At 42.6% G+C, this 22,518-nt stretch overlaps 1 protein-coding gene across 1 annotated transcript in view; it reads left to right on the top strand.

The window, feature by feature from the left end:
* Nucleotides 1-22,518, top strand: part of LOC311128560 (transcription factor 12-like) — a gene marked incomplete at its 3' end in the record, with an annotated part of 82,697 nt that overhangs the window by 4,864 nt on the left and 55,315 nt on the right. Inside the window, exons 4-5 of the mRNA XM_084160747.1 lie at nt 15,189-15,271; nt 19,626-19,728. Coding sequence (XP_084016873.1) covers nt 15,189-15,271; nt 19,626-19,728 — 186 coding nt within the window. The remainder of the gene's footprint in view (nt 1-15,188; nt 15,272-19,625; nt 19,729-22,518) is intronic.

Here is a 22,518-nt window from a genome sequence, read left to right as displayed (position 1 = left end):
CCTGCCGGCTGCTCTGTGAACCATTGGGCCACACTGCGTTTGTGATGCTTTCAGATGGGTACCCTCCCCTGGCACACTGGGCCTCCTGCCTGCCACTGGAGGGAAGATTCAGGGAGAGTTTGGACATCTCTCATTTATGGATCACAGGTCACCTCCTGACTTGGTTATGGAGAACCGTGCTGTTGCCATAGTGATGAAAGTCCTTTGAAGGCAGGTGACTTGGCACAGCTTTTGCATCTTCTTTTGCAGGTCTGCCAAGAGGTTAGAGCATTAAAATAATGTCTTCAGTCACCCAATATGAGGTAGATTACTATCAGGCTTCTCCTAGACTGTCATTATTTTGATTGAAGAAAGTTGGCGTCTGACTTGGCTCCTTTGATGTGGATTCCATTCATTTTTCAAATGAGCAGTTTATTGTAATGTATTTGATGTTGTATTAAGTTGTGAAGGCACTGAGTTAGTGGGGGACCAAACAACCTTTATCGTGACTTGAGGCAGCTGGATTTGAAGCCAGGCAGAGATACATTTTTATACCTGCTTATCTGTGCCTAACCTCTGGCTGATGTAGTCTGAATGGACACAGTGTTAAGTGTTGGACTGAGGTAGTGAGTTGTATCTGTATGTACAGTGGGGGAAAAAAGTATTTAGTCAGCCACCAATTGTGCAAGTTCTCCCACTTAAAAAGATGAGAGAGGCCTGTAATTTTCATCATAGGTACACATCAACTATGACAGACAAATTGAGATTTATTTTCTCGAGAAAATCACATTGTAGGATTTTTAATGAATTTATGTGCAAATTATGGTGGAAAATAAATATTTGGTCACCTACAAACAAGCAAGAATTCTGGCTCTCACAGACCTGTAACTTCTTCTTTAAGAGGCTCCTCTGTCCTCCACTCGTTACCTGTATTAATGGCACCTGTTTGAACTTGTTATCAGTATAAAAGACACCTGTCCACAACCTCAAACAGTCACACTCCAAACTCCACTATGGCCAAGACCAAAGCGCTGTCAAAGGACACCAGAAACAAAATTGTAGACCTGCACCAGGCTGGGAAGACTGAATCTGCAATAGGTAAGCAGCTTGGTTTGAAGAAATCAACTGTGGGAGCAATTATTAGGAAATGGAAGACATACAAGACCACTGATAATCTCCCTCGATCTGGGGCTCCACGCAAGATCTCACCCCGTGGGGTCAAAATGATCACAAGAACGGTGAGCAAAAATCCCAGAACCACACGGGGGGACCTAGTGAATGACCTGCAGAGAGCTGGGACCAAAGTAACAAAGCCTACATTTACATTTACATTTTAGTCATTTAGCAGACGCTCTTATCCAGAGCGACTTACAGTTAGTGAATACATATTTTTTTATACTGGCCCCCCGTGGGAATCGAACCCACAACCCTGGCATTGCAAATGCCATGCTCTATCAACTGAGCTACATCCCTGCCGGCCATTCCCTCCCCTACCCTGGACGACGCTGGGCCAATTGTGCGCCTACCATCAGTAATACACTACGCCGCCAGGGACTCAAATCCTGCAGTGCCAGACGTGTCCCCCTGCTTAAGCCAGTACATGTCCAGGCCCGTCTGAAGTTTGCTAGAGTGCATTTGGATGATCCAGAAGAGGATTGGGAGAATGTCATATGGTCAGATGAAACCAAAATAGAACTTTTTGGTAAAAACTCAACTCGTCGTGTTTGGAGGACAAAGAATGCTGAGTTGCATCCAAAGAACACCATAACTACTGTGAAGCATGGGGGTGGAAACATCATGCTTTGGGGCTGTTTTTCTGCAAAGGGACCAGGACGACTGATCCGTGTAAAGGAAAGAATGAATGGGGCCATGTATCGTGAGATTTTGAGTGAAAACCTCCTTCCATCAGCAAGGGCATTGAAGATGAAACGTGGCTGGATCTTTCAGCATGACAATGATCCCAAACACACCGCCCGGGCAACGAAGGAGTGGCTTCGTAAGAAGCATTTCAAGGTCCTGGAGTGGCCTAGCCAGTCTCCAGATCTCAACCCCATAGAAAATCTTTGGAGGGAGTTGAAAGTCCGTGTTGCCCAGCGACAGCCCCAAAACATTACTGCTCTAGAGGAGATCTGCATGGAGGAATGGGCCAAAATACCAGCAACAGTGTGTGAAAACCTTGTGAAGACTTACAGAAAACGTTTGACCTGTGTCATTGCCAACAAAGGGTATATAACAAAGTATTGAGAAACTTTTGTTATTGACCAAATACTTATTTTCCACCATAATTTGCAAATAAATTCATAAAAAATCCTACAATGTGATTATCTGGAGAAAAAAATTCTCATTTTGTCTGTCATAGTTGACGTGTACCTATGATGAAAATTACAGGCCTCTCTCATCTTTTTAAGTGGGAGAACTTGCACAATTGGTGGCTGACTAAATACTTTTTTCCCCCACTGTATGTATGCTTCGGGAACACCTGCTGCTGAAGCACAGGATGTCTGTTAGTTTTAAATCTAAACTCCCAAATATAGTACATTGATGCTGAGTACTCTGGACATAAGGGAGCATGTTGGGGTAAGGTGGAAAGCACTCCTAAGAGATACAGAGTTGCATTGGTCAACCATGCAGCAGGCCTTGACACACACGCATTCACACGTCACACAGAGAGAGAGAGTGCATTAGCATTAGCTACCTCCATCCGGACCACTAATTACTGGCCCTACCCTCTGAGGTCGTTTCTAGGGGCAGCGGGAGGAGGAGGGGTGGGTTGTCCTCGTCTAATGATCTGAGAGCCCGTGGCCATCGCATCTAGCCGGGCCTGAACTGTGGTGTCAGCGATGCGCCTGGGAGCGTTCATGGCTTCGATCAGGAATAACAGAGCAGGGGTTAGTGGGAAGGAATGAGTAATGGCCCCCTGTTTGATCTCCTAGGCCCCTGTGGGAGTCAGAGAGCCCTGGACCTAGCTTTACTGGGGGTACTCTGGGGAGCTGCTGGGATGCTGAGTTGGGGACTGGCCCTTTACCAGTTCAACCATATCTACTCAGGAAGGATCTCAGAAGGAGGGAGGGATGCAGGCTAGGAGGGAGCATGTGCTATGTGCTGTTTTTAAAGAGACCGCTGTTATTGAATGGAAAAGGTGATATTGTAAGCTGTGTGATTATGAACACAGCTTTGTATTTGTAGATTCAGATGTGTTTTGTTTTCCAGTAGCAGCTCAAGTCTTGCACCTGTATTGATATGCGTAGTGCCAGTAGAGGTCCTGACTGTTTGCATCCGTCTGCCTGCGTGGGAGCGCCGACCTAGGATGTTATGTTATGTGCCCTCCAGAGTGCAGTAGTTATGTGCAGTACATGGTCACCCCTCTACTATCACTGTTTTTATTACAGCTCACTCTCTGCCAACCTAGCTGTTTGTGTTTCTTCACTGGCTGTGTCCTATTTGTGTTTGAAGATGGAAGGTATGATAAGGAAATTGTCTGTTTGGTCACTATGTGCAGGTGTTGAGAGGGATTTAAATGCAGGAATCAGGCTATGTACACCACTGCCTTGCCAAAAATCATATCAGATATATTTCCATCATAGGGTCATGTTTTGTTGTAGTGGTTTTAAAGATCACAGAGTGGATTGTTGCACAATGGGGCATCTCTGTTTCTATCACGCTTTCCCACACTCATAAATGCTCTCTCTCTCTCTCTCTCTCTCTCTCTCTCTCTCTCTCGCAAACACACACACGGCACACACACACACACTCAGACACACAATTTTCTCAGGTGTTGTGGCTAGTATGTGAGGATAACTGAGTGTTTGGGGCTGACCGTGACCTGAGGCTTGATACATTTATCAGGATTTCCATTTCAGATATAGAAAATGCTGATGAGTCCAAGTCATTGTTGGGTAGGCCTAATCCCCCAGCAGTGACTGGGCCAGTCTCTCCTATGTATAGATTTAGTTGCAACTGCATTTGCACTCAATGTGGCATGTTATTTTTAGGTCTGAGGTCTGAAATTGTTTTTTGCTGTGCTGTGCAAAATACCAATCAAATTGAAGTTCAATCTCTCCTCTTTTAAAATACTTGAGGATTACTGCGTACCACTGATTTGTTCCTAGTTTTAATTTGTCTTTTGAAGGATTTAGAGTAATAAATTAAAGACGATGGACTCGAGCTAAATCTTTTGTAAAGCTCTCAACTTTGAATTCATGCTACCTCATTTTGTTTGTTACCATGGTAATTATTGTAATGAAGGGAAATAATTTTCTGGCTTTGTTACATTATTGAATGAGGGAGAGGAAGCAGCTACATTTGTTACATCCTTTACATCATAAATGGCACCACATTAACGTTTTATTTTTTATTGCATATGAATAAAAAAAAACAGGACTTGAAGGAAATACTGATGAGACTGCGCTGTGTGCTTTCCTACCGTTTTTCTCCTTGTCTCTCAGCTGGGAATATGTTCCCTACCTGCAAGTCTAATAATTATTACTGAGCTAGAAGACTGAAATATGAATTACTCATTATTTGACAGTTAGGTCCAGGATACTTAAAAGAGCTTTTTGATTACTTGTGCTAATCAACATTAATAAATTGAGAGAGCTTGACATTTTTCCAGGCTCCTTTTGGCCCCGTCCCAGGATCCTCTCTGACTGTGAAACAGATGGGACAGCAGAGGGGCACTGGTCATGAGCTCTGATTGGCTGTCACTCACTTTATTAAATCATTAATATCGTCCCATCATGTTAATTCACTTTTGATACCAAAGAAGGGCTGTCTCACTCCCACATGTTCATCTCCATCACTAGAAAACACGTCATGAGGAAGAGAAGATCACACAAGCCCAAATGAGTCAGGAAAGCCTGCTGTCCCCCTTCTATGAGTAGCATGAGAGTAGCTTGCTGTGCTGACAGCCCTGCCATTGGTGTCAGGGCCAGGGGAGAATGAGGGAACGTTTGGCTCCGGTGCAGTCCCCTGCCTACCAGGGCCTGTGTTATATTCAGCACTGCAGTTGGAGGCAGAGGAGTGGGACTCGATGGGCCTTCCTCTGCCATATTGGCAAATGTATGGCCAGGAGCACAGGAATGAGAAGGGCCTCTGTATCAGAAGCCATATGGGGAACGCTAGCTACATTCTTCATTGTGTTTTCATGTGCTTTCATTTCAGTAAAGATTGAAGTGTGTGTGTGTGTGTGTGTGTGAGAGAGAGAGATAGCACTCAGCCCTCTGATGAGGGATCTGATAGTGCTGTTAGAACAGTCATAAGACACGGCTCTGATTAAACCTACTAATGAGCAGCTCAATAAAACTAAATCCTCCTGATGTAATAAACCCGCTGCTGATTGCAGGAACCCGCTGGTGTGATAGGCTAATCCTTTTGTGCTCCAGTGTTTGTTTCACCCTAAAAAGATTCACGCACAGTGGATGAATAAAGAGATATGACTTGTCTGCTTGTACGACCACACAAGAGCATTTCTCTGTAGTTAACCTTTCTGCTGAGTGGATTGCAATTTGAGGGCTTTTACAGTACAGGTTCTAGGGTAAATTGAGTCTGCAATTATGTTTTTTATTTTATTTATGTAACATCACTTGAAATATTATTGCATAGCACTATTAGAGCACTTAGCTCATTTAGTCTGCCACTGTGCCTAGTTAAACTGTTTCTCAAACAGTTCAAGGCCTTTTTCCATTTGAATGAAATATGAGTGGATTTGGTGTTGGTAAACATTTTAGATACACATTACTAACTAAAAACCTAAGGGAAATGGATTTATGTTAAATAAGAAACTAATTTATTCTGCATAACTACTGCACTCTGGCAGTTTATGTTATAGCAGAGATAAAGCCCATCTCTTTAGCCTGTATGCTCCAGTTCCTCCAGAGCTCAAGGTTGGAGGAAGAAGCACCTTTCCTCCGTAAGCGACTGTGAACATATGGCGAGGGGCGCAGGCAGCAGCACAGGAAGGAAGTGTGGAAATTGCAGGGAATGAGAGTTTGGATTAATGCGTCTGAACTGGGCATACCCAGACAAATGCAGCAGAACCGCACTGCCAGGACCCTTCAAGGCCCCTCCGAAGTGTGCCAGAGAAACAGAGATAGCAAAACAAACATGAACCCCTCTGCAGGTTGAACTGAGGGAGATTGTGGTTTCTTCTTCGTGCCTTTTAATGACATGAATTTGAAGAGGCCATCGGTTGTGCGTTGTGTGTGCTCAGCAGGGGGACATTGGGCAAATACCGCAGCTTGGCCGGCTCCATACATCTAACTACCTAGGGATATTTCTACAAATTCAAATCACTAAGTATACATTACATTCTGAAACTGATAGTAATTATGGTCTAATTTGATTACATTTGTCAATGTCGATATTAGGCTTGGTTGATATACCGTATACCGGGGTATTTCGAAATACTGTATGATTTCAATACCGTTTGAAAAAAATATATAAATGTTTTCTTTGGGGGGGGGGGGGGGGGGGGGCATGCTACCCCACTGCTTATAACTAATTATAAGTTAAATATATCTATAAGAAATCTAAGATGTGTCAAATAATTTATATCCAGCTCAGGGCTCCACCTATGCATTTGGTTTGCTAACTTGCTAGTTAAGATCAAGCTTCTTGGTTACAGCAGAGACATTCAATCCCCTCCTGGATCAAGATCGCTGTTGCCTAAATTGTTTTGTGCCGGGGGGTGGGGGGGGTGGGGTGGATTAGCGCCCCTTGTGTGCACATTCCATAATACTGTATACCCCAGTATGGTACAGAAATGGTATGACGTTATGAAAATGTGGATACCGCTCAACCCTAGTTGATATCCCATTCAAATGCTTGTTAATGAAACATTTTCTTCACTCTGCACACAGTCAAAATGGTGTCTTTTTATGTCTACTTCCATGTGAGTTGTGAACAGTTTAGGGTACTTCAACACACACACATACATATACACATACACACACACACAGCCCCAATGAGGGGTTGTCCCTCGCAGGGAGCTGAGCCGGTCTCCATGTGACACGAGAGAGTAGCTGTTAGATTGGAAGTGAACAACCGAAAATAGCTCCCTTCTTTGCATACAGTCAAATCAGCTCAAGCTGTGCACCGTGGCTGGCTTGGTTGCTTGGTTGCAAGCACTCTTGTTTGATGCGTTTCGTTAAAGATACCGTGACAAATTAAAATGTATATCTATCCATCGCTACAGCATGTCTTATTAATCTGCCTGCTGCCTGCCTTACGACTGTTTGCTCGGAGTTGGAGGGGATCCCGAAGGAGAAGCATCTTGTCATTTGCTTGTCAAGGCCTCTGTCTGTGACAGTGCTTTGTGGATGACTGGATCTCAGTGCAGAGAGAGAGTCTGTCTAATGAAGACACTACTGCACTAGCTCTGACAAACCTCTCATTGCTACATGTGTATGGGGAAGTCACATTGTACATTGCACAAATTGGACTTAATTAAATTAACAGGCTGGTGAGCTCTTCAGAGCCAAGGCAGTTGTAGTAGTAGTAGTAGTAGTAGTAGTAGTAGTAGTAGTAGTAGTAGTAGTAGTAGTAGTAGTAGTAGTAGTAGTAGTGTATTTGAAATATGAATTGTGAGGGGGTGAACATAATAAACTGTATACTTTTTTTTTGTCCGATTTTTATGATGGTTACTACCGTATGTGAAATAATCACTGTGTTGTTTACTTATTTTAATTAATCAAAAACCAATTACTATACCTGACGTCTTCATTGCTTTTAGACAAATGGCAGTTGAGCGTATTGATTATTATTTAAGATTCTGAGAAAAGTAATGAATGTTTAGTTTATTATTGTAACACAACACTGTAGATTCAGGCATGTAAGGTGAAATATGAGAGGCTAGCTTGTTTACATTTGCTGTATTGATGTTTCACCCCTAGACTATGTCTGGAGGAGTATTTCCCCTCTGATGAGGCAGAGCACAACTGGTAAAGACATGGTAATGCCTCGGCAGCCACAACTGTTTGCCATAATTTATTAGGTTGCTTCCCTGTAGGTCCGAATCGATTGCAGCCCGCAGTGATTCCACAAGCAATGCCCACTTGGTCTGAATGTTTGGTTTCCTAGCAATTTGACAAAGAAAAACTCTGTTTTCAGTTCTGCCTAATGACTTGGACATCGCTTTGTGATGTCACATCTGGTGTGCGTGTTGTTTTTAGCAGTGGTCGGTCACAGTTGTGTGAAGTAACAAATGCATTTCTTTTTTCAGTGGGGTTTGCCAGAAAACAGGGTCCGTTTGAACAATCGGTGCGGTGCCCTTTTGACTGTATGTCTGAGGGGATGTGGACACCTGCTCAACAATTATACTACAGAGGAGAGCAGACATTGGCAAGATAAATATTTGCCTTCCAATTCAAGGTTGTGTTCACATGTGTTTGATTTGAGACGTGGAGGATATTACGTGTTTGTTCCTGACAGTCAGTTGGCAGTGATGCAAGCGGCAGTTCCCCACACTGAACACCCCTGTTCACTAGATCAGAGTACTCAGAACATAACAACACTGCTCAGAGGCTGTGGAATATGTTGTTGCATGTGAGGTTATTCATAATACTAAACATTTGCTGTTCAGGCTACCTCATTTAAATGATGCTGTAGATTTTATTTTTCACTTTAACACAGTTCCAATGTTTAGTGTGGCGTATTGGATTACATGTTCTTATTAGCTCAAGCAGAGTTACAATGAGTTGTTTGTCTGTATTTAGTTTATATCCATAAAACTGTAAATAAACAATGTTGGAATTTCTTTGATGTATACAATTTTTTCTTCAAGATGTTGGGTTTCCATACAGTTATGTAGCAGTTATTTAGGAAGGTAGCAGATGAAATGTAGGAATGTTAGCTACTAGCGTTCAATGGTTGTTTGACATTTTTACTGTTGTGACAATCTCACTTGTTGCAAAATTAGAAAATAATTCAGTGCCTAGGATGTTGTGAGAAAAAAGGTGTGATTTTAACTGCGCTCCTAAGCTTCTCTTCCGAGCTCCTGTGTAACCGTAAATATATTTGCCACTGATTTCTTTAAATAGTGCAGATAGAGGTGTTGGTATACATTGAGTAATTGATCACACATATGTAGATCAGCTAAGTCTAGGCATACATGTAGATCAGCAAGAGATTCCCTGTCCTCATTTTTGGGGATTGTTTTCCTCTGAAGAAACGGTAGCCTCTGAAAGGATATTAGCAGACAACTTCTTTATTTTTATAAACCGAAAGGATTGTAGACCCTAGAAATGCTCTTAGTTTAACTTGTTTTGTTGATGTTAAAAGCTGGTACAGTATGTTTTTATAAGACTATTCTGAAAAGAAAAGAAGGTTCTGGATCTGACTTTGTTCCTAGGCTGCATCGGCTCGCAGAGACTACAGAGACTACAGAGACTACAGAGACTACAGAGACTACAGAGACTACAGGCAAATGAGTACCAGGTTGTGTGTCAGGCTGCATTTTGAAATGAACAACACAAGAAGGACTGTGACTGACTGTGATCAGATCTTTTTTATTTTGTTTTATTGCTTCATAAAAGTGTCGTATGCCAACCTAAGACCTCTCCTAGGAGTTAGTCTCCTATGACCAGAGTGCCCTTCAAGTGTTATTTTAATCAATGAACAAAGACATGCTTTGATTTCTTCCTAAATACTAAACAGAAGAAAACTTAAAGGAGGATATCTAATGACTGCCAGACTTGAAAACAGGATAGACAAAGATTTGCACACAGAGCAGTGCCCGTGCCAAGTTAAATCCATATTTAAATCCTCTACTCGACAGACACTGCATGTAAATGAACATTCTTTGGCATAGGTTTATGCAGTGGGGGCGCGCCAGAGAGCAAAATCCCCTCTAGTCAAACTGAAGCATTCATATCTGCATAATGTCTTTGTCTATTTCCTGTTCAATTCTATAATTGAGAACTAGGATTTGGAAATAATTAGAAGAGGGTCTTTGCCACACGCACACAGACACAGCTGACAATGTGGCTGTCAATGCAGTGCAGTATGTTTCTATGTTAAGTGTGTGACCAGTGTGCTGGGGTGCGGAGTGGAGTGGATATATGATGGAGTTTATTCCAGAGCAGAGCAGAGCTGCCACAGATGGGGCTGACAGGTCTGCGTGCCATACCTCTGAACCTCTGAAGCCTCTCTGTTCCCAGCAGTAGGACATGGGCGCCCTGTTCCATAAAACCTGTTACACATTAAACGTGATGAAAGTGATGAATGGTAGGTGAATATGGACTTTATTCAGAGCAGATGAGACCTGGATGATATTTCAGACAGGTGGAATTGATCTTATAATACATTTGTTAGGCTCCAGTAATACTATGCCTGTCTTTTATCTGTTTAACTGTTGGTGTGTGAGTGACCTCAGCTACTGTAGCAGTGTCTCATGACGTTGGTTGTCAGTGATTTGGTGGATGGTTAAATGGAGCAGCTGACTCAACAGTAGAAACCACAGAGAGAAGGTTCCTTCCTTCCAAGCCAAATGGAACTGCTGCGAGTCTCTGGCCCGCTTTCTTTCAAACCTTGTTGTCTGTTAGCTTAGAATTGACATTACAGATGTGCATTTAGATATTTCTACCAGAGATATTAGTAATGCATTCCACAGTAGAAATACAAGACAAAAACCTAATTACTCCTCAGAGGAGGACTTCCCTGTGCTGTAGATACCAAACACATGTTTTCCCTAACATTTCACCTATCAATAGCAGCCATATCTATCTTCTTCAGATTTGATTGAGTGTTTAGCTAGAGAACAAAAAGGATGTATAGACCTGAAGAAACGGCTTACCACATTTACATTCATAATATAACCAGCACATTCACACATTTATATTTGTTAATAGTTTGTTAACCTCCTGTAGAGAATGCTTATCAAAACGTATCATGTCACTATTCCATAGATGACTATTTTAGCATTATCTCCTCATTTGAAGACAACTCTACCACTCTATGTTTGTCTCAATCAGTGTGAGACATAGTGATATTGTGTTGTCTCTGACTGGTATAGCTCTATCTGTAGTCATGTGTAGAGAGAGGACCCTGGAGCCCCAGGCAGGAGCTGGCAGTCAGGACAGAGACTAGAGACTGGAGCTGGTGACAACTAGTGCCCTAAAGAGCCAAGCAGGGCGGCACTACAGGCAGAGCCAAGGGCTTTAGCTAGTGTACAGTACAGCATGTCCCCCTTTTGGAATGTTATATTTTTGTGTGTAGTGTTAACATGTTATTTCACATTTGAAAAGTGTATTGCTGTGTATTACTAGAGTATGCCAATGAAGGTGCCATGAATTGAGTTGAGTTGAATTGACTGCTGCACTCTGTGCAGTGTTGCCAGCCACACACTGGCTGGCCTCTACATTGTCTTTGGCACGGGGTCAGAGTCTAGCCCACACATTGTGATTGTGTGATGTAGGCCTAGCTCTTTTTCACTGTGGAAAAGTCTACTTCTCCCCTCGCTAAAGGGCCTGTTTGTTCTACTTATGCAAATGCAGATAGCTGGTGTTTAGGGTGTGCCCAGCCATGCAGTCAAGTGGCACGGTTCAGGCAACCGAAGACTTATGGTTTTTTGTCACTAACATTTTGAAATTTTAAACAAATTAAAGTGGATTACAGGCCCTCTGAGAGTCTGTGTTATGGTTTAAAGGTTTGTTTACTCCCTGCAATAGCTAGATTTGATTATTTGTATATTCAAATCCTTGAAATCTGATCTGTTTTATTTGAGGGTGGAATCAAATGAATGGTATTGCAGTTTTCTGAAGCAGGGTGAAATGACAAAGGGAACAATCAATAACTTGCAAATTGATGTTACTCCCCCTCCTGCAATTATGTAGCTTACATGTGGCCGGGAGTGGAATGCTGTTACCTACAAAACAATATTGGCTCAAACAGCGTGAAGAATCTCAGAATCATATCTCTTTACTGAGCAGGCCCCATAAATGTCATTTCGTAGGTCAGATATTATATTTGTTCATCACATAGCAGATGTTGAATTCATTCAATTGTGTCAACTTTATTGATTTATTTGTTTATCTATTATTTTATTTTGCTGTCTTTGGGAACATGGAGTAAAAAAAAAAAAGAGTTTCATGAAGTTTCAGTGCTCAGCTGTTTTGATAGGGCTTGGCTATACATCACTGCCTAATCATCCAGCTCTAGTGCTCTGAAGCACATTTTGAGCATGCACACATGCTAAGGAGTGCAGAATTTTATGTCCGTGATTTATGTAAACCAAAATAAATGACGCGGTGAAAATGTGCCTGGCGCTCGTAAAGCAGCAGAGGTATAACAGATTAGTCACTTTCTTCTACTCTGCTCTGTGGTCTGTCCTCCTGCCAAGAGAATGGCAGCATGCTCGCTCGCCCAGGGACAGACATGACTATAGATGCAGTGTTATGTATTTTGTTAAACCAGGCCCCTGGAGAACTGAGAGGCCGTTGCTATGAGACATTAGACGTGTGAAATACAGTGGCTTGCGAGAGTATTCACCCCCTTTGGCATTTTTCCTATTTCGTTGCCTTACAACCTGGAATTAAAATGGATTTTTGGGGGGTTTGTATCATTTGATTTACACAACATGCCTACCACTTTGAAGATGCAAAATATGTTTTCTTGTGAAACAAATAAGACAAAAAAACAGAAAACTTGAGTGTGCATAACTATTCACCCCCCCAAAGTCAATACTTTGTAGAGCCACCTTTTGCAGCAATTACAGCTGCAAGTATTTTGGGGTATGTCTCTATAAGCTTGGCACATCTAGCCACTGGGATCTTTGGCCATTCTTCAAGGCAAAACTGCTCCAGCTCCTTCAAGTTGGATGGGTTCCACTGGTGTACAGCAATCTTTAAGTCATACCACAGATTCTCAATTGGATTGAGGTCTGGGCTTTGACTAGGCCATTCCAAGACATTTAAATGTTTCCCCTTAAACCATTTAGGTGTTCCATTAGCACATTAGCAGTATGCTTAGGGTCATTGTCCTGCTGGAAGGTGAACCTCCGTCCCAGTCTCAAATCTCTGGAAGACTGAAACAGGTTTCCCTCAAGAATTTCCCTGCCGATGAAAAACATCCCCACAGCATGATGCTGCCACCGCCATGCTTCACTGTGGGGATGGTGTTCTCGGGGTGATGAGAGGTGTTGGGTTTGCCCCAGACATAGCGTTTTCCTTGATGGTCAAAAAGCTCAATTTTAGACTCATCTGACCAGAGTACCTTCTTCCATTTGTTTGGGGAGTCTCCCACATGCCTTTTTGCCAACACCAAACGTGTTTGCTTATTTTTTTCTTTAAGCAATGGCTTTTTTTCTGGCCACTCTTCTGTAAAGCCCAGCTCTGTGGAGTGTACGGCTTAAAGTGGTCCTATGTACAGATACTCCAATCTCTGCTGTGGTGCTTTGCAGCTACTTCAGGGTTATCTTTGGTCTCTTTGTTGCCTCTCTGATTAATGCCCTCCTTGCCTGGTCCATGAGTTTTGGTGGGCGGCCCTCTCTTGGCAGGTTTGTTGCAGTGCCATATTCTTTCAATTTTTTAATAATGGATTTAATGGTGCTCCGTGGGATGTTCAAAGTTTCTAAAAATTTTTTATAACCCAACCCTGATCTGTACTTCTCCACAACTTTGTCCCTGACCTGTTTGGAGAGCTCCTTGGTCTTCATGGAGCCGCTTGCTTGGTGGTGCCCCTTGCTTAGTGGTGTTGCAGACTCTGGGGCCTTTCAGAACAGGTGTATATACACTACCGTTCCAAAGTTTGGGGTCACTTAGAAATGTCCTTGTTTTCTAAAGAAAAGCAATTGTTTTGTCTATTAAAATAACATCAAATTGATCAGAAATACAGTGTAGACATTGTTAATGTTGTAAATGGCTATTGTAGCTGGAAATGGCAGATTTTTAATGGAATATCTACATAGGCGTACAGAGGCCAATTATCAGCAACCATCAGTCCTGTGTTCCAATGGCACGTTGTGTTTGCTAATCCAAGTTTATTATTTTAAAAGGCTAATTGATCATTAGAAAACCCTTTTGCAATCATGTTAGCACAGCTGAAAACTGTTGCGCTGATTAAAGAAGCAATAAAACTGGCCTTCTTGAGACTAGTTGAGTATCTGGAGCATCAGCAATTGTGGGTTCGATTACAGGTTCAAAATGTCTAGAAACAAATAACTTTCTTCTGAAACTCGTCAGTCTATTCTTGTTCTGAGAAATGTAGGCTATTCCATGCAAGAAATTGCCAAGAAACTGAAGATCTCATACCATACAATGCTGTGTACTACTCCCTTCACAGAACAGTGTAAACTGGCTCTAACCAGAATAGAAAGAGGAGTGGGAGGCCCCGGTGCACAACTGAGCAAGAGGACAAATACATTAGAGTGTCTAGTTTGAGAAACAGATGCATTAACAATGTCACTGTATTTCTGATCAATTTGATGTTATTTAATGGACAAAAAAATTGCTTTTCTTTCAAAAACAAGGACATTTCTAAGTGACCCCAAACTTTTGAACGGTAGTGTATACTGAGATCATGTGACAGATCATGTGACACTTATATTGCACACAGGTGGACATTATTTAACTAATTATGTGACTTCTGAAGGTAATTGGTTGCACCAGATCTTATTTAGCAAAGGGGGTGAATACATATGCACGCACCACTTTTCCGTTATTTATTTTGTATAATTTTTTGAAACTAGTTATTTTTTTCATTTCACTTCACCAATTTAGACTATTTTGTGTATGTCCATTACATGAAATCCAAATAATAATCCATTTAAATTACAGGTTGTAATGTAACAAAATAGGAAAAACGCCAAGGGATGAATACCTTTTCAAGGCACTGTATCTCTGCCCTGTTTGATTAACTGCAGCCTTCGCCTTTGATTCAAGAGAGATTGTAAAGAAATCACTTTTGGAAAGGAATGCAACTTTGTGCAATGCTTTTGTTATGACCAGGGTTATATCACATTTTGAATAGTGTGTATGTCTAATTCAGTTCCTCTCGGGGTACACTGGTTCCTTTCCTGTGCTGTATGCTCCCTCTTTTTCTGTGTTTGTTTATATGTGTAACCTGTAATTCCAGCTCTGTCTAACTGTTAATTGTCTATGTGTGTGTTCTTGTGTGTGAGTGTGAGATTAGAGACAGTCTGTTAATGTGTGTGTGTGTGCTGGTGAGGAGTCTGAGGACACGGTGCTGATGGAGTTGTGCATCTCCTCTTCTGACAGGTATGGATGAGAGGCCAAGCCAGGCAGCGTCCTCCTGGGCCCCAGGTGGCCAGTCATCCAGTCCCTCCTATCAGTCCTCCAGGGTAAGAACACCGGCCCACTCATTCCCGTGCACTCCCTCACCTCACCCCTCTCTCTCCCTCTGCCTGGACTTTCTGCACCACAACACATCATTTAACACTCATTACATCAGTGTGTTGCATTCACAGCTCACTGGAGAGGCAGGGAGGGAGAGAGCACCAGTCATGTTGTGTGACCTGTAATTGGCATAATTTTCTTTTCCAGTATGACCTAATTGCATGGCACCAATATCCTCTTAAGTGATGGGTTTAAATATTTTGTCATTTGCATTGGATTATTTGAGCTAAGCTGAAATATTAAGCATTTGTCAGGGGAAGCTGATTAATGTTGTGTGCTTTGGAATATTATGGCTACATTGTGGAATTTCTGAATTGGGGAAAATTACACCACTGTTTGTAGATCTGTGCCAATATTAGGATTTAAGGTGCAGACTATATTTATAGTAGTGGAGATCAATGGAAATATTGTTCGTTTTGGTTGATTGAAATTATAACTGTGACTAATGTTTATATTCGGTCATGAATATTCCTAGAAATTATTTCAGTACCAGCAACGAGTGATTAATTCATTCTTTCCATTAGGATTTCCAGACTATTATGAAATATTTTGCCAGTAATTCAAATTGTATTTCAGATACATGATCAGTTGCATTGAATTCATCATGCATCATGCAAAGAGATTCAAAATAGAATGATACATCACATGAAATAATACCACTACTGGTTCTTATAGCATTTCTGTTCAAAGTGTGAATATATCTCTGTGTCTCTGTATTTGTTGTTTGTCTCCTACACCATGGTGGTTCTGGGTGCCCTGTATGAATTTCATTTAACGTCAATCTCCTGTCACTTTCCATCAGAAATCAGTTAAATGTCAGATCTGCTCGGCCCGCATTACCTTGTTTATTTTCCAATGCCCTTCCCGAATGAACCTCTACAGGCTATGGTTCCATCGGCTGCCTGATTTGAATTATAAGATGGAGACGCTTGAGATATCTTTGCTTTAGGCATATAAATCAGCGTTTCTGACATTGCAAGGGACGGGCATCAGTAAGCAGACAGCTGTTTGTGCCTCCATACTGCATATATGCACACAAACATGCAAAAACCCACACATGCACACACACACACACTTCCACATACATTCACACATACATGCACACAGATACGCGCGGATGCACAAACACATACCAGAGAGCCAGAGAGATGGGGTTGTTTGTCCAGGTTTCACAGGTGTTTTATCAACCTGATTACTCATGTAGGCCAGAGAAGATACTTGCTCGGAAATAACCACTCTGATAATAGAGGATCGTATTTCTTCTAGTTTCTTTGCACAGCAAATTGCAGGGTCCTATTAACTTACACCTTATACCAAACCATTAATTTTGTTTTTGGCGGCGCATGCTATTTGGGATATTTTGTAGACATAATTGAGAGTGAGTATGGACACCAAATTGATGGTGAAAGGCAACAGACCTACTATACACTGCCTGGTGTCCAGCCTGTCAAAGGTTCATCCGGATGACTTTGACCACAGAGAATGGAGCCAATCTCTTTAATCCCCAGGCACATTTGATCTCTGCCTGCACCGCTACGTCAGTCCATTCATCACTCTGTCTGTCGATACTAACCACTGTGTGCTATGTCTTTGTGTCTCTGCTGCCCCACACTCATGCACCATAGTCACGTTGAAGCAGTGTACCTAAAATGCAGTTACAATGTTCACTAGCAATGTGCTGAGTGTACAGATAAATAGCCTGCAGCAGCACACAGGTACAGATATGTACTCTAGGTATTGACTACTACTTGGTTGTTATCCAGTGGTATTTATAGCACAATGGTGCTTATTCCCTAATCTGAGATTTCCAAATCCAAATCATCTGAGATTTGATTTGGAAATAAAGGGAGTATTAGGTCAAGCAGTGTGTTTCTAACATGGAGCTGAGGCCCAGCCGGAAGACATGGAGGAGTCTAGGAACAGAGCCCTTTAAATCCATTAAACAATAGACAAGCACTTATCTACAGTTCAGCTTTTGTCTCAAAAATCATATTTCCATAATTCTCATTGTAATGTTTCATAAATTGTGTTCAGCAACTCATACTAAGTAAGGTTTCCCAGAAGTAACGCTTTTCGGAAAAGCGTGTTTCTGTAATTCAAAGAGTTCAGTGTAGTGTGTCTGTCTGAGCGGGTCCTGCTTGGGCTCTTCGAGCTAGCAGTGTATGATTAGTGGACTGGGAACAGACTCCAGCCTTCCGTGCTGACCTTGGCTTCCAGCCAGCCAACGTATCATGGCTGTGCCCACCGCCACCGCAGGACGCCCCCGCAGCCCGCACGCCCCAGCCCCGCCGCGACACTCACCCCGCACACGTCCATCATGCCCGTATCATCCCTCCCCAAGCCGCCATAGCACAGCCACACATTCACCTGGGATGCCACACTCCATCTAGAAGATGACTTTTAAACGCCGTGGCGAGGGATAGGGGCAAGGCAGGAGCTGTGGCCTGCATGCTTAAGTAGTGATTTGACAGTTATGTAGCCGGCGGTAACTGGCCCCTTTGGTTGCAGTGACAGCATGTGTTAGTGTCTGGGCCAACGTAGGAGAGCAGTGTTTGTAAATGATGAGGGTTCTGTGATTGATGATCCAATGGTCCCAGAGGAGAAGACACAGGGTGAGCTGGGTAGTGTGATCTCACCCTGACCATTATCACCTCTGCCTTTCTTCTCTCTGGTCCTCCCTACCTGCCCCCCCTCGCTGGCCTTTTCCAGCTCTATGGCAGCTGTCCCCACCAGGGAAGAAAAGAGCAGGAGGAAATAGAGGTCTGAGATGTCCAGATTAAGTCATTCATTACTAACTACTCTTTGTTTTATTTGGTTAAATGTCAGTTGAAACACACCTGGGGGATTTGATTTGTAGTGCAGGAGAGGTTTGTATGGGTTGTTGTTGCCTGACTGTGTGTGTGTGTGTGTTTGTGTGTGTGTGTGTGTGTGTGTGTGTGTGTGTTTGTGTTCGGAGCCTCTCACAGGGGTGGTGTTATTAGTGGGTCCGTTCATGGCGTGATTAACGGGGAGCGCGGCCTGGCAGAAACACAATGGGGAATCTCTGTGGATTCCCTCGACACAGCACAACACTCCACTGCCTTTGAAATTACTCCATCACCGTCTGCTCACAAAAAAAGATGGATAATAAGATTTACTTTTTTACTGTATGTTGAATGCAGAGGGTACGAGTTGGGGGAAAAAGCTCTATAGAAATTCTCGCCCAGTGCTGCTCGGTCCCTCCGGTGGGAGTTAATGTAGTTTGGGAGGACGCATTTGACTGGAGTGCAGGAGGATTTTCACAGGGCCTTGGATTAGCACTGCTACAGAGTATCTTTTATTGCAGGGGACCCTGAGTTTTCAAAGACCATACTGTGACCGATATTTAGACCTAAGCTCCTGAAGCTGATAACTGTCATGAAAGGGCACTGTTCAGCTGCAGGAGAAAAAAGCAATTTTTTAAGCTGCAGGTACCTTGGTAGGATGGAGGGCGGCAGTTTTCCCCGTCATAGGCTATAATACCCTGTTATTAAATGTTTTTAATTAAAATCAATATTGTCACAGTATATAGAGGTTTTTAATTATCGCGAGTTAGATTTGTTTTCATTCATAGACAAAAAATATCCTTTAAAAAAACAAAGCTGCATTTGTTGCGTTTAGTGTAAATGTTGCTTGGCAACATTTTGAGACTTGCTGTCTTTGGCTAAACTAATACACCACCTAGAAGGGTTATGGGGGAAACATTTTTAAACTGATCTTGGAAATGGGTATTGCATTTTATGAGAGGTTTGCTAGGATCTCTTGGACTTGTTCATGGCAGCCTCTTGTAGGGCATTGGAAGATGAATCCCTGCAACTACACCTTAGAACTGACACAAGTGACTGATGCTGTTATGTATCCATTTGGACTAAGGGTTTTTCCTAATCGTTTTCATCCATATGTGAATGTGCATGTTTGTGCATCATGCATGTTCTGATCCATGTAATGTGTGTACAATTAACATGTCAACATGTCTTCTCTCATAAAGCCCATTGCCTCTTCAGATCCACAGAATTAGATGTGCATCATTAACCTTGTATTTCCTAATCCTGAAACATGTGGCATATGCGTTGAGAGGCTCATCAGGGCACTGTTTTATCTCTTTTACAATCAGTCAGAGATTAAAAAGTCCTTTTTAATGACGGAAAGGAGAAACATTTACAGTTTCAGGGGACAGTTGACCAATTGTGCTCTCCTTCCTCAGTAATTAGAGTACTGTCATAGCACTCAATTAACCAAGCAGCCTAATAATGTGTTTAATACTCTGATCTCTCCCCCCAGGGTTTGGCAGACAGCCCTCATTATGGTGATCACATGAGTGACAGTCGATTAGTGTCCCATGAAGGATTGTCCCCGACACCTTTTATGAACTCCAGCATAATGGGTAAGTAGGTGCTTCTCAACGCGTCGCCCCTCACATGCCCACAGGTCTCAGAGATCCATTTTATTTAAAAAAATCCCTTTAGCCCTGTGTGGACAAGACATGTCACACATCTGGAAGTGGCAGCCCCCACAGCCCTGCTAGGCCAAGGAGAGTTTTTCCTCTCCCTCTCACTCTCTCCTTACTTCACCCTCTCTCTCCCTCTCTTTCTCCCTCTCTCTCCTCCTCCTGTGGTGACCGTCTTCAGAAGTTGACCCTCCCCCAGGGTGGAAGTCACGCCATCAGTACAGTTTTCCATCACAAAAGACTGTCTTCTAGCTATCAGAAAAGCCACCGGCAACTTCCAGTAGCAGGGGAGGGGGTGTCTAAGGAAGGGGGGTTAACCAAGCAGATGTGCCAGAGACCATTTCATACAAAAACAGCCCACCATCACCATTGTGGGATATCATTTAGGATTTCTAATAGATGCTTGAATGGCAGGTGATCTGTGATGGTTTATGCAGACTTAGCGTTTGGGTTTGTTAAATCATGCGTAGCCTGATTGTGCTCCTCTGATCTTGCACCACCACCTCCATTTGTCTGCTACCAGCAGCAGTATGATAATTCGCTTCCAAATAAAAGCCTTAATTTTGAAGCCAGTATTGACTCCATTCAGATTAGGATGCTTTTGGAGATTTACGAGCTTGAATTTACTGTGCTGGTCCAGTATATAATCACTGTTGAGTATGAATAGATAAGAATGATGATCACTGGTTTAAAACAAATCATAACACCATATTATAGATTTATCAAACCTAAATGGTGGGTTAGAATTTCTAAAGGTTATTTATTCCCCCCTGATGTGATAGATAGATTCTAACAATTAAAAGCTATATATTACACTGGCCTTTCTCCTGGCATCATTGTGATGTGTTAACACTTGACAGTTTTATGGGCAACGGAATCCCCAGCTCATTGTAAGATTGCCCTGGAGACTGGTTGCCATGCAAGGTGGTTAGTTTACGGATGGGTGTTGGTGCAGGAGACGACTGAAAACGAAACGTTATCTTCGTGGCGATTGATCACAGGATGCGTTTGGGAGGGTGGGCTCCTCTCTGTTCTCCGGCTCTGGCTGTAATTATGCTTATAAGTGGCAGAATATGGAAATGATCTGCTACAATGACGTGTCAGGGCATTAGACAATCTGATTGTGGGCCTAAATTGCCTGTGCTTATCAGAGGCTGGGATTGGAAGATGAGCCTGGTCTTCAATCAAATTTAATTTCAGCAGTAATATCTGGGATTTACATGGAATTACCTAGTTTGGAGCGACCTTATTAAATCAAGCCTGAAAGGTTATTCCTCACCAATGAAAGAGGTGGAACACGCATGCATGGACGTTATACAATTATGCATTACAATTATACACATGGCATTTCCAAGGGAACCCTCTGGTTGTACAGTACTACGTGACCCATTTTTGTTTGATCTCACCATTGGAGTTTTAAAACCGAGCCATGATCATCTAAATGGATTATCTTAATCCAAATCTCATTGGTCTGCAGTTTCCTTAAAAAAACATTTGGATGATGTAGCCACTTTGTTTACATACCTCCGTGTATGTGGTTACTCAAGAAATGTAAAAGAAGAGAACATGTTTTGAAGGATTGGAAGCATAGGTTCACTGACTCACTGCCACATTTACTGAGCTGTATTTTTGATATTGTATTTGGTATTGTATAAGAATGGATATTGTTCTGATTTGAGTGTTGATATTATTTAAGTATGCCTTGCTTTACTGATAGCTCTGCAGGTGGAAAGGGACAATGGCCCTCCTTACTCACTGCTTTGTGTGTGTGTTCAGACCCATACAGCCATTGGCTTCGACAGACCTGACTCACAATGACCAGGAAACCTCATTTGCAATGCTTTTGAACAACATCTAAATCAGCTTTAGTTTAGATAAGAAATCTGACCTCCTAAGACGTACTTAGTTGAAGAAAAGCCAGCAAGCCATTGTCCTGATTGTATTGTGTGTGTGTGCATGATTTTTGTCTTTGTATTTTATTCCATGGTTTTAAATGGAATAGAGGAGAGGGTTGGCTCAGACCTGACTACATCATTCAACCAAAGAGGTATGACATGTTGAAAGCAGCTTGGGGTTATTTGAGGTCAGCTATTGTGTATGATAATGAACTTGTTACAGTTGTTAGGGCCCAACAGATGGCTGGCAATGACTGTTTATTTGACATTATATTTTAATGACAGTTACCAGCAGAATATGCTGCATGACTTGAATAATGGAGGCTCATTCTATAGGTCATCTTTGGTTCATTGGGGCTTTGTCTTTGTACAGCTTGGGAATAGTGAATAGTAAACTGTGTTGGAAATATAAACTCAATGAAGCTATTCGTCTGTAGCTACATGTATGGAAACAGGAGTACCCAATGTCTTTCAGGAATCATATATGAATCCACATGAATAGATGATGATTAGAATTACCTCCTCTTGCCTCATGCAATGGCCTTATTATCTGTCCCTCATGAGTAAAGCCTGTGGGTTGGAGGGTTGGAGGGTGAGGAATGTGGATTAGGATGAGGAGAAGGGTAGGGTGTCGTGTGAGCTCCCAGTGATGGCACCAGCAGCCTCTCTTGGGGCTAGCGTAGTGCCTGAGTTAGAGCGGGTCAGGCGGTCTGCGCCTCCCCCCACCCCTCCCCCCTCCCCCTCCACCCCCGCTCTCCAATCCTCTTACTGCACGACGACATGTCCTCCTCAGCATGCTGCACTATCCATACATACAGTAGTGCAGGATCAG

The sequence above is a fragment of the Coregonus lavaretus genome (assembly GCF_964263955.1).
Source record: "Coregonus lavaretus genome assembly, chromosome: 4".
Classification (NCBI taxonomy): domain Eukaryota; kingdom Metazoa; phylum Chordata; class Actinopteri; order Salmoniformes; family Salmonidae; genus Coregonus; species Coregonus lavaretus.
Note: the sequence above shows the minus strand (reverse complement) of the source record. Positions and strands in the feature narration are given on the sequence as shown.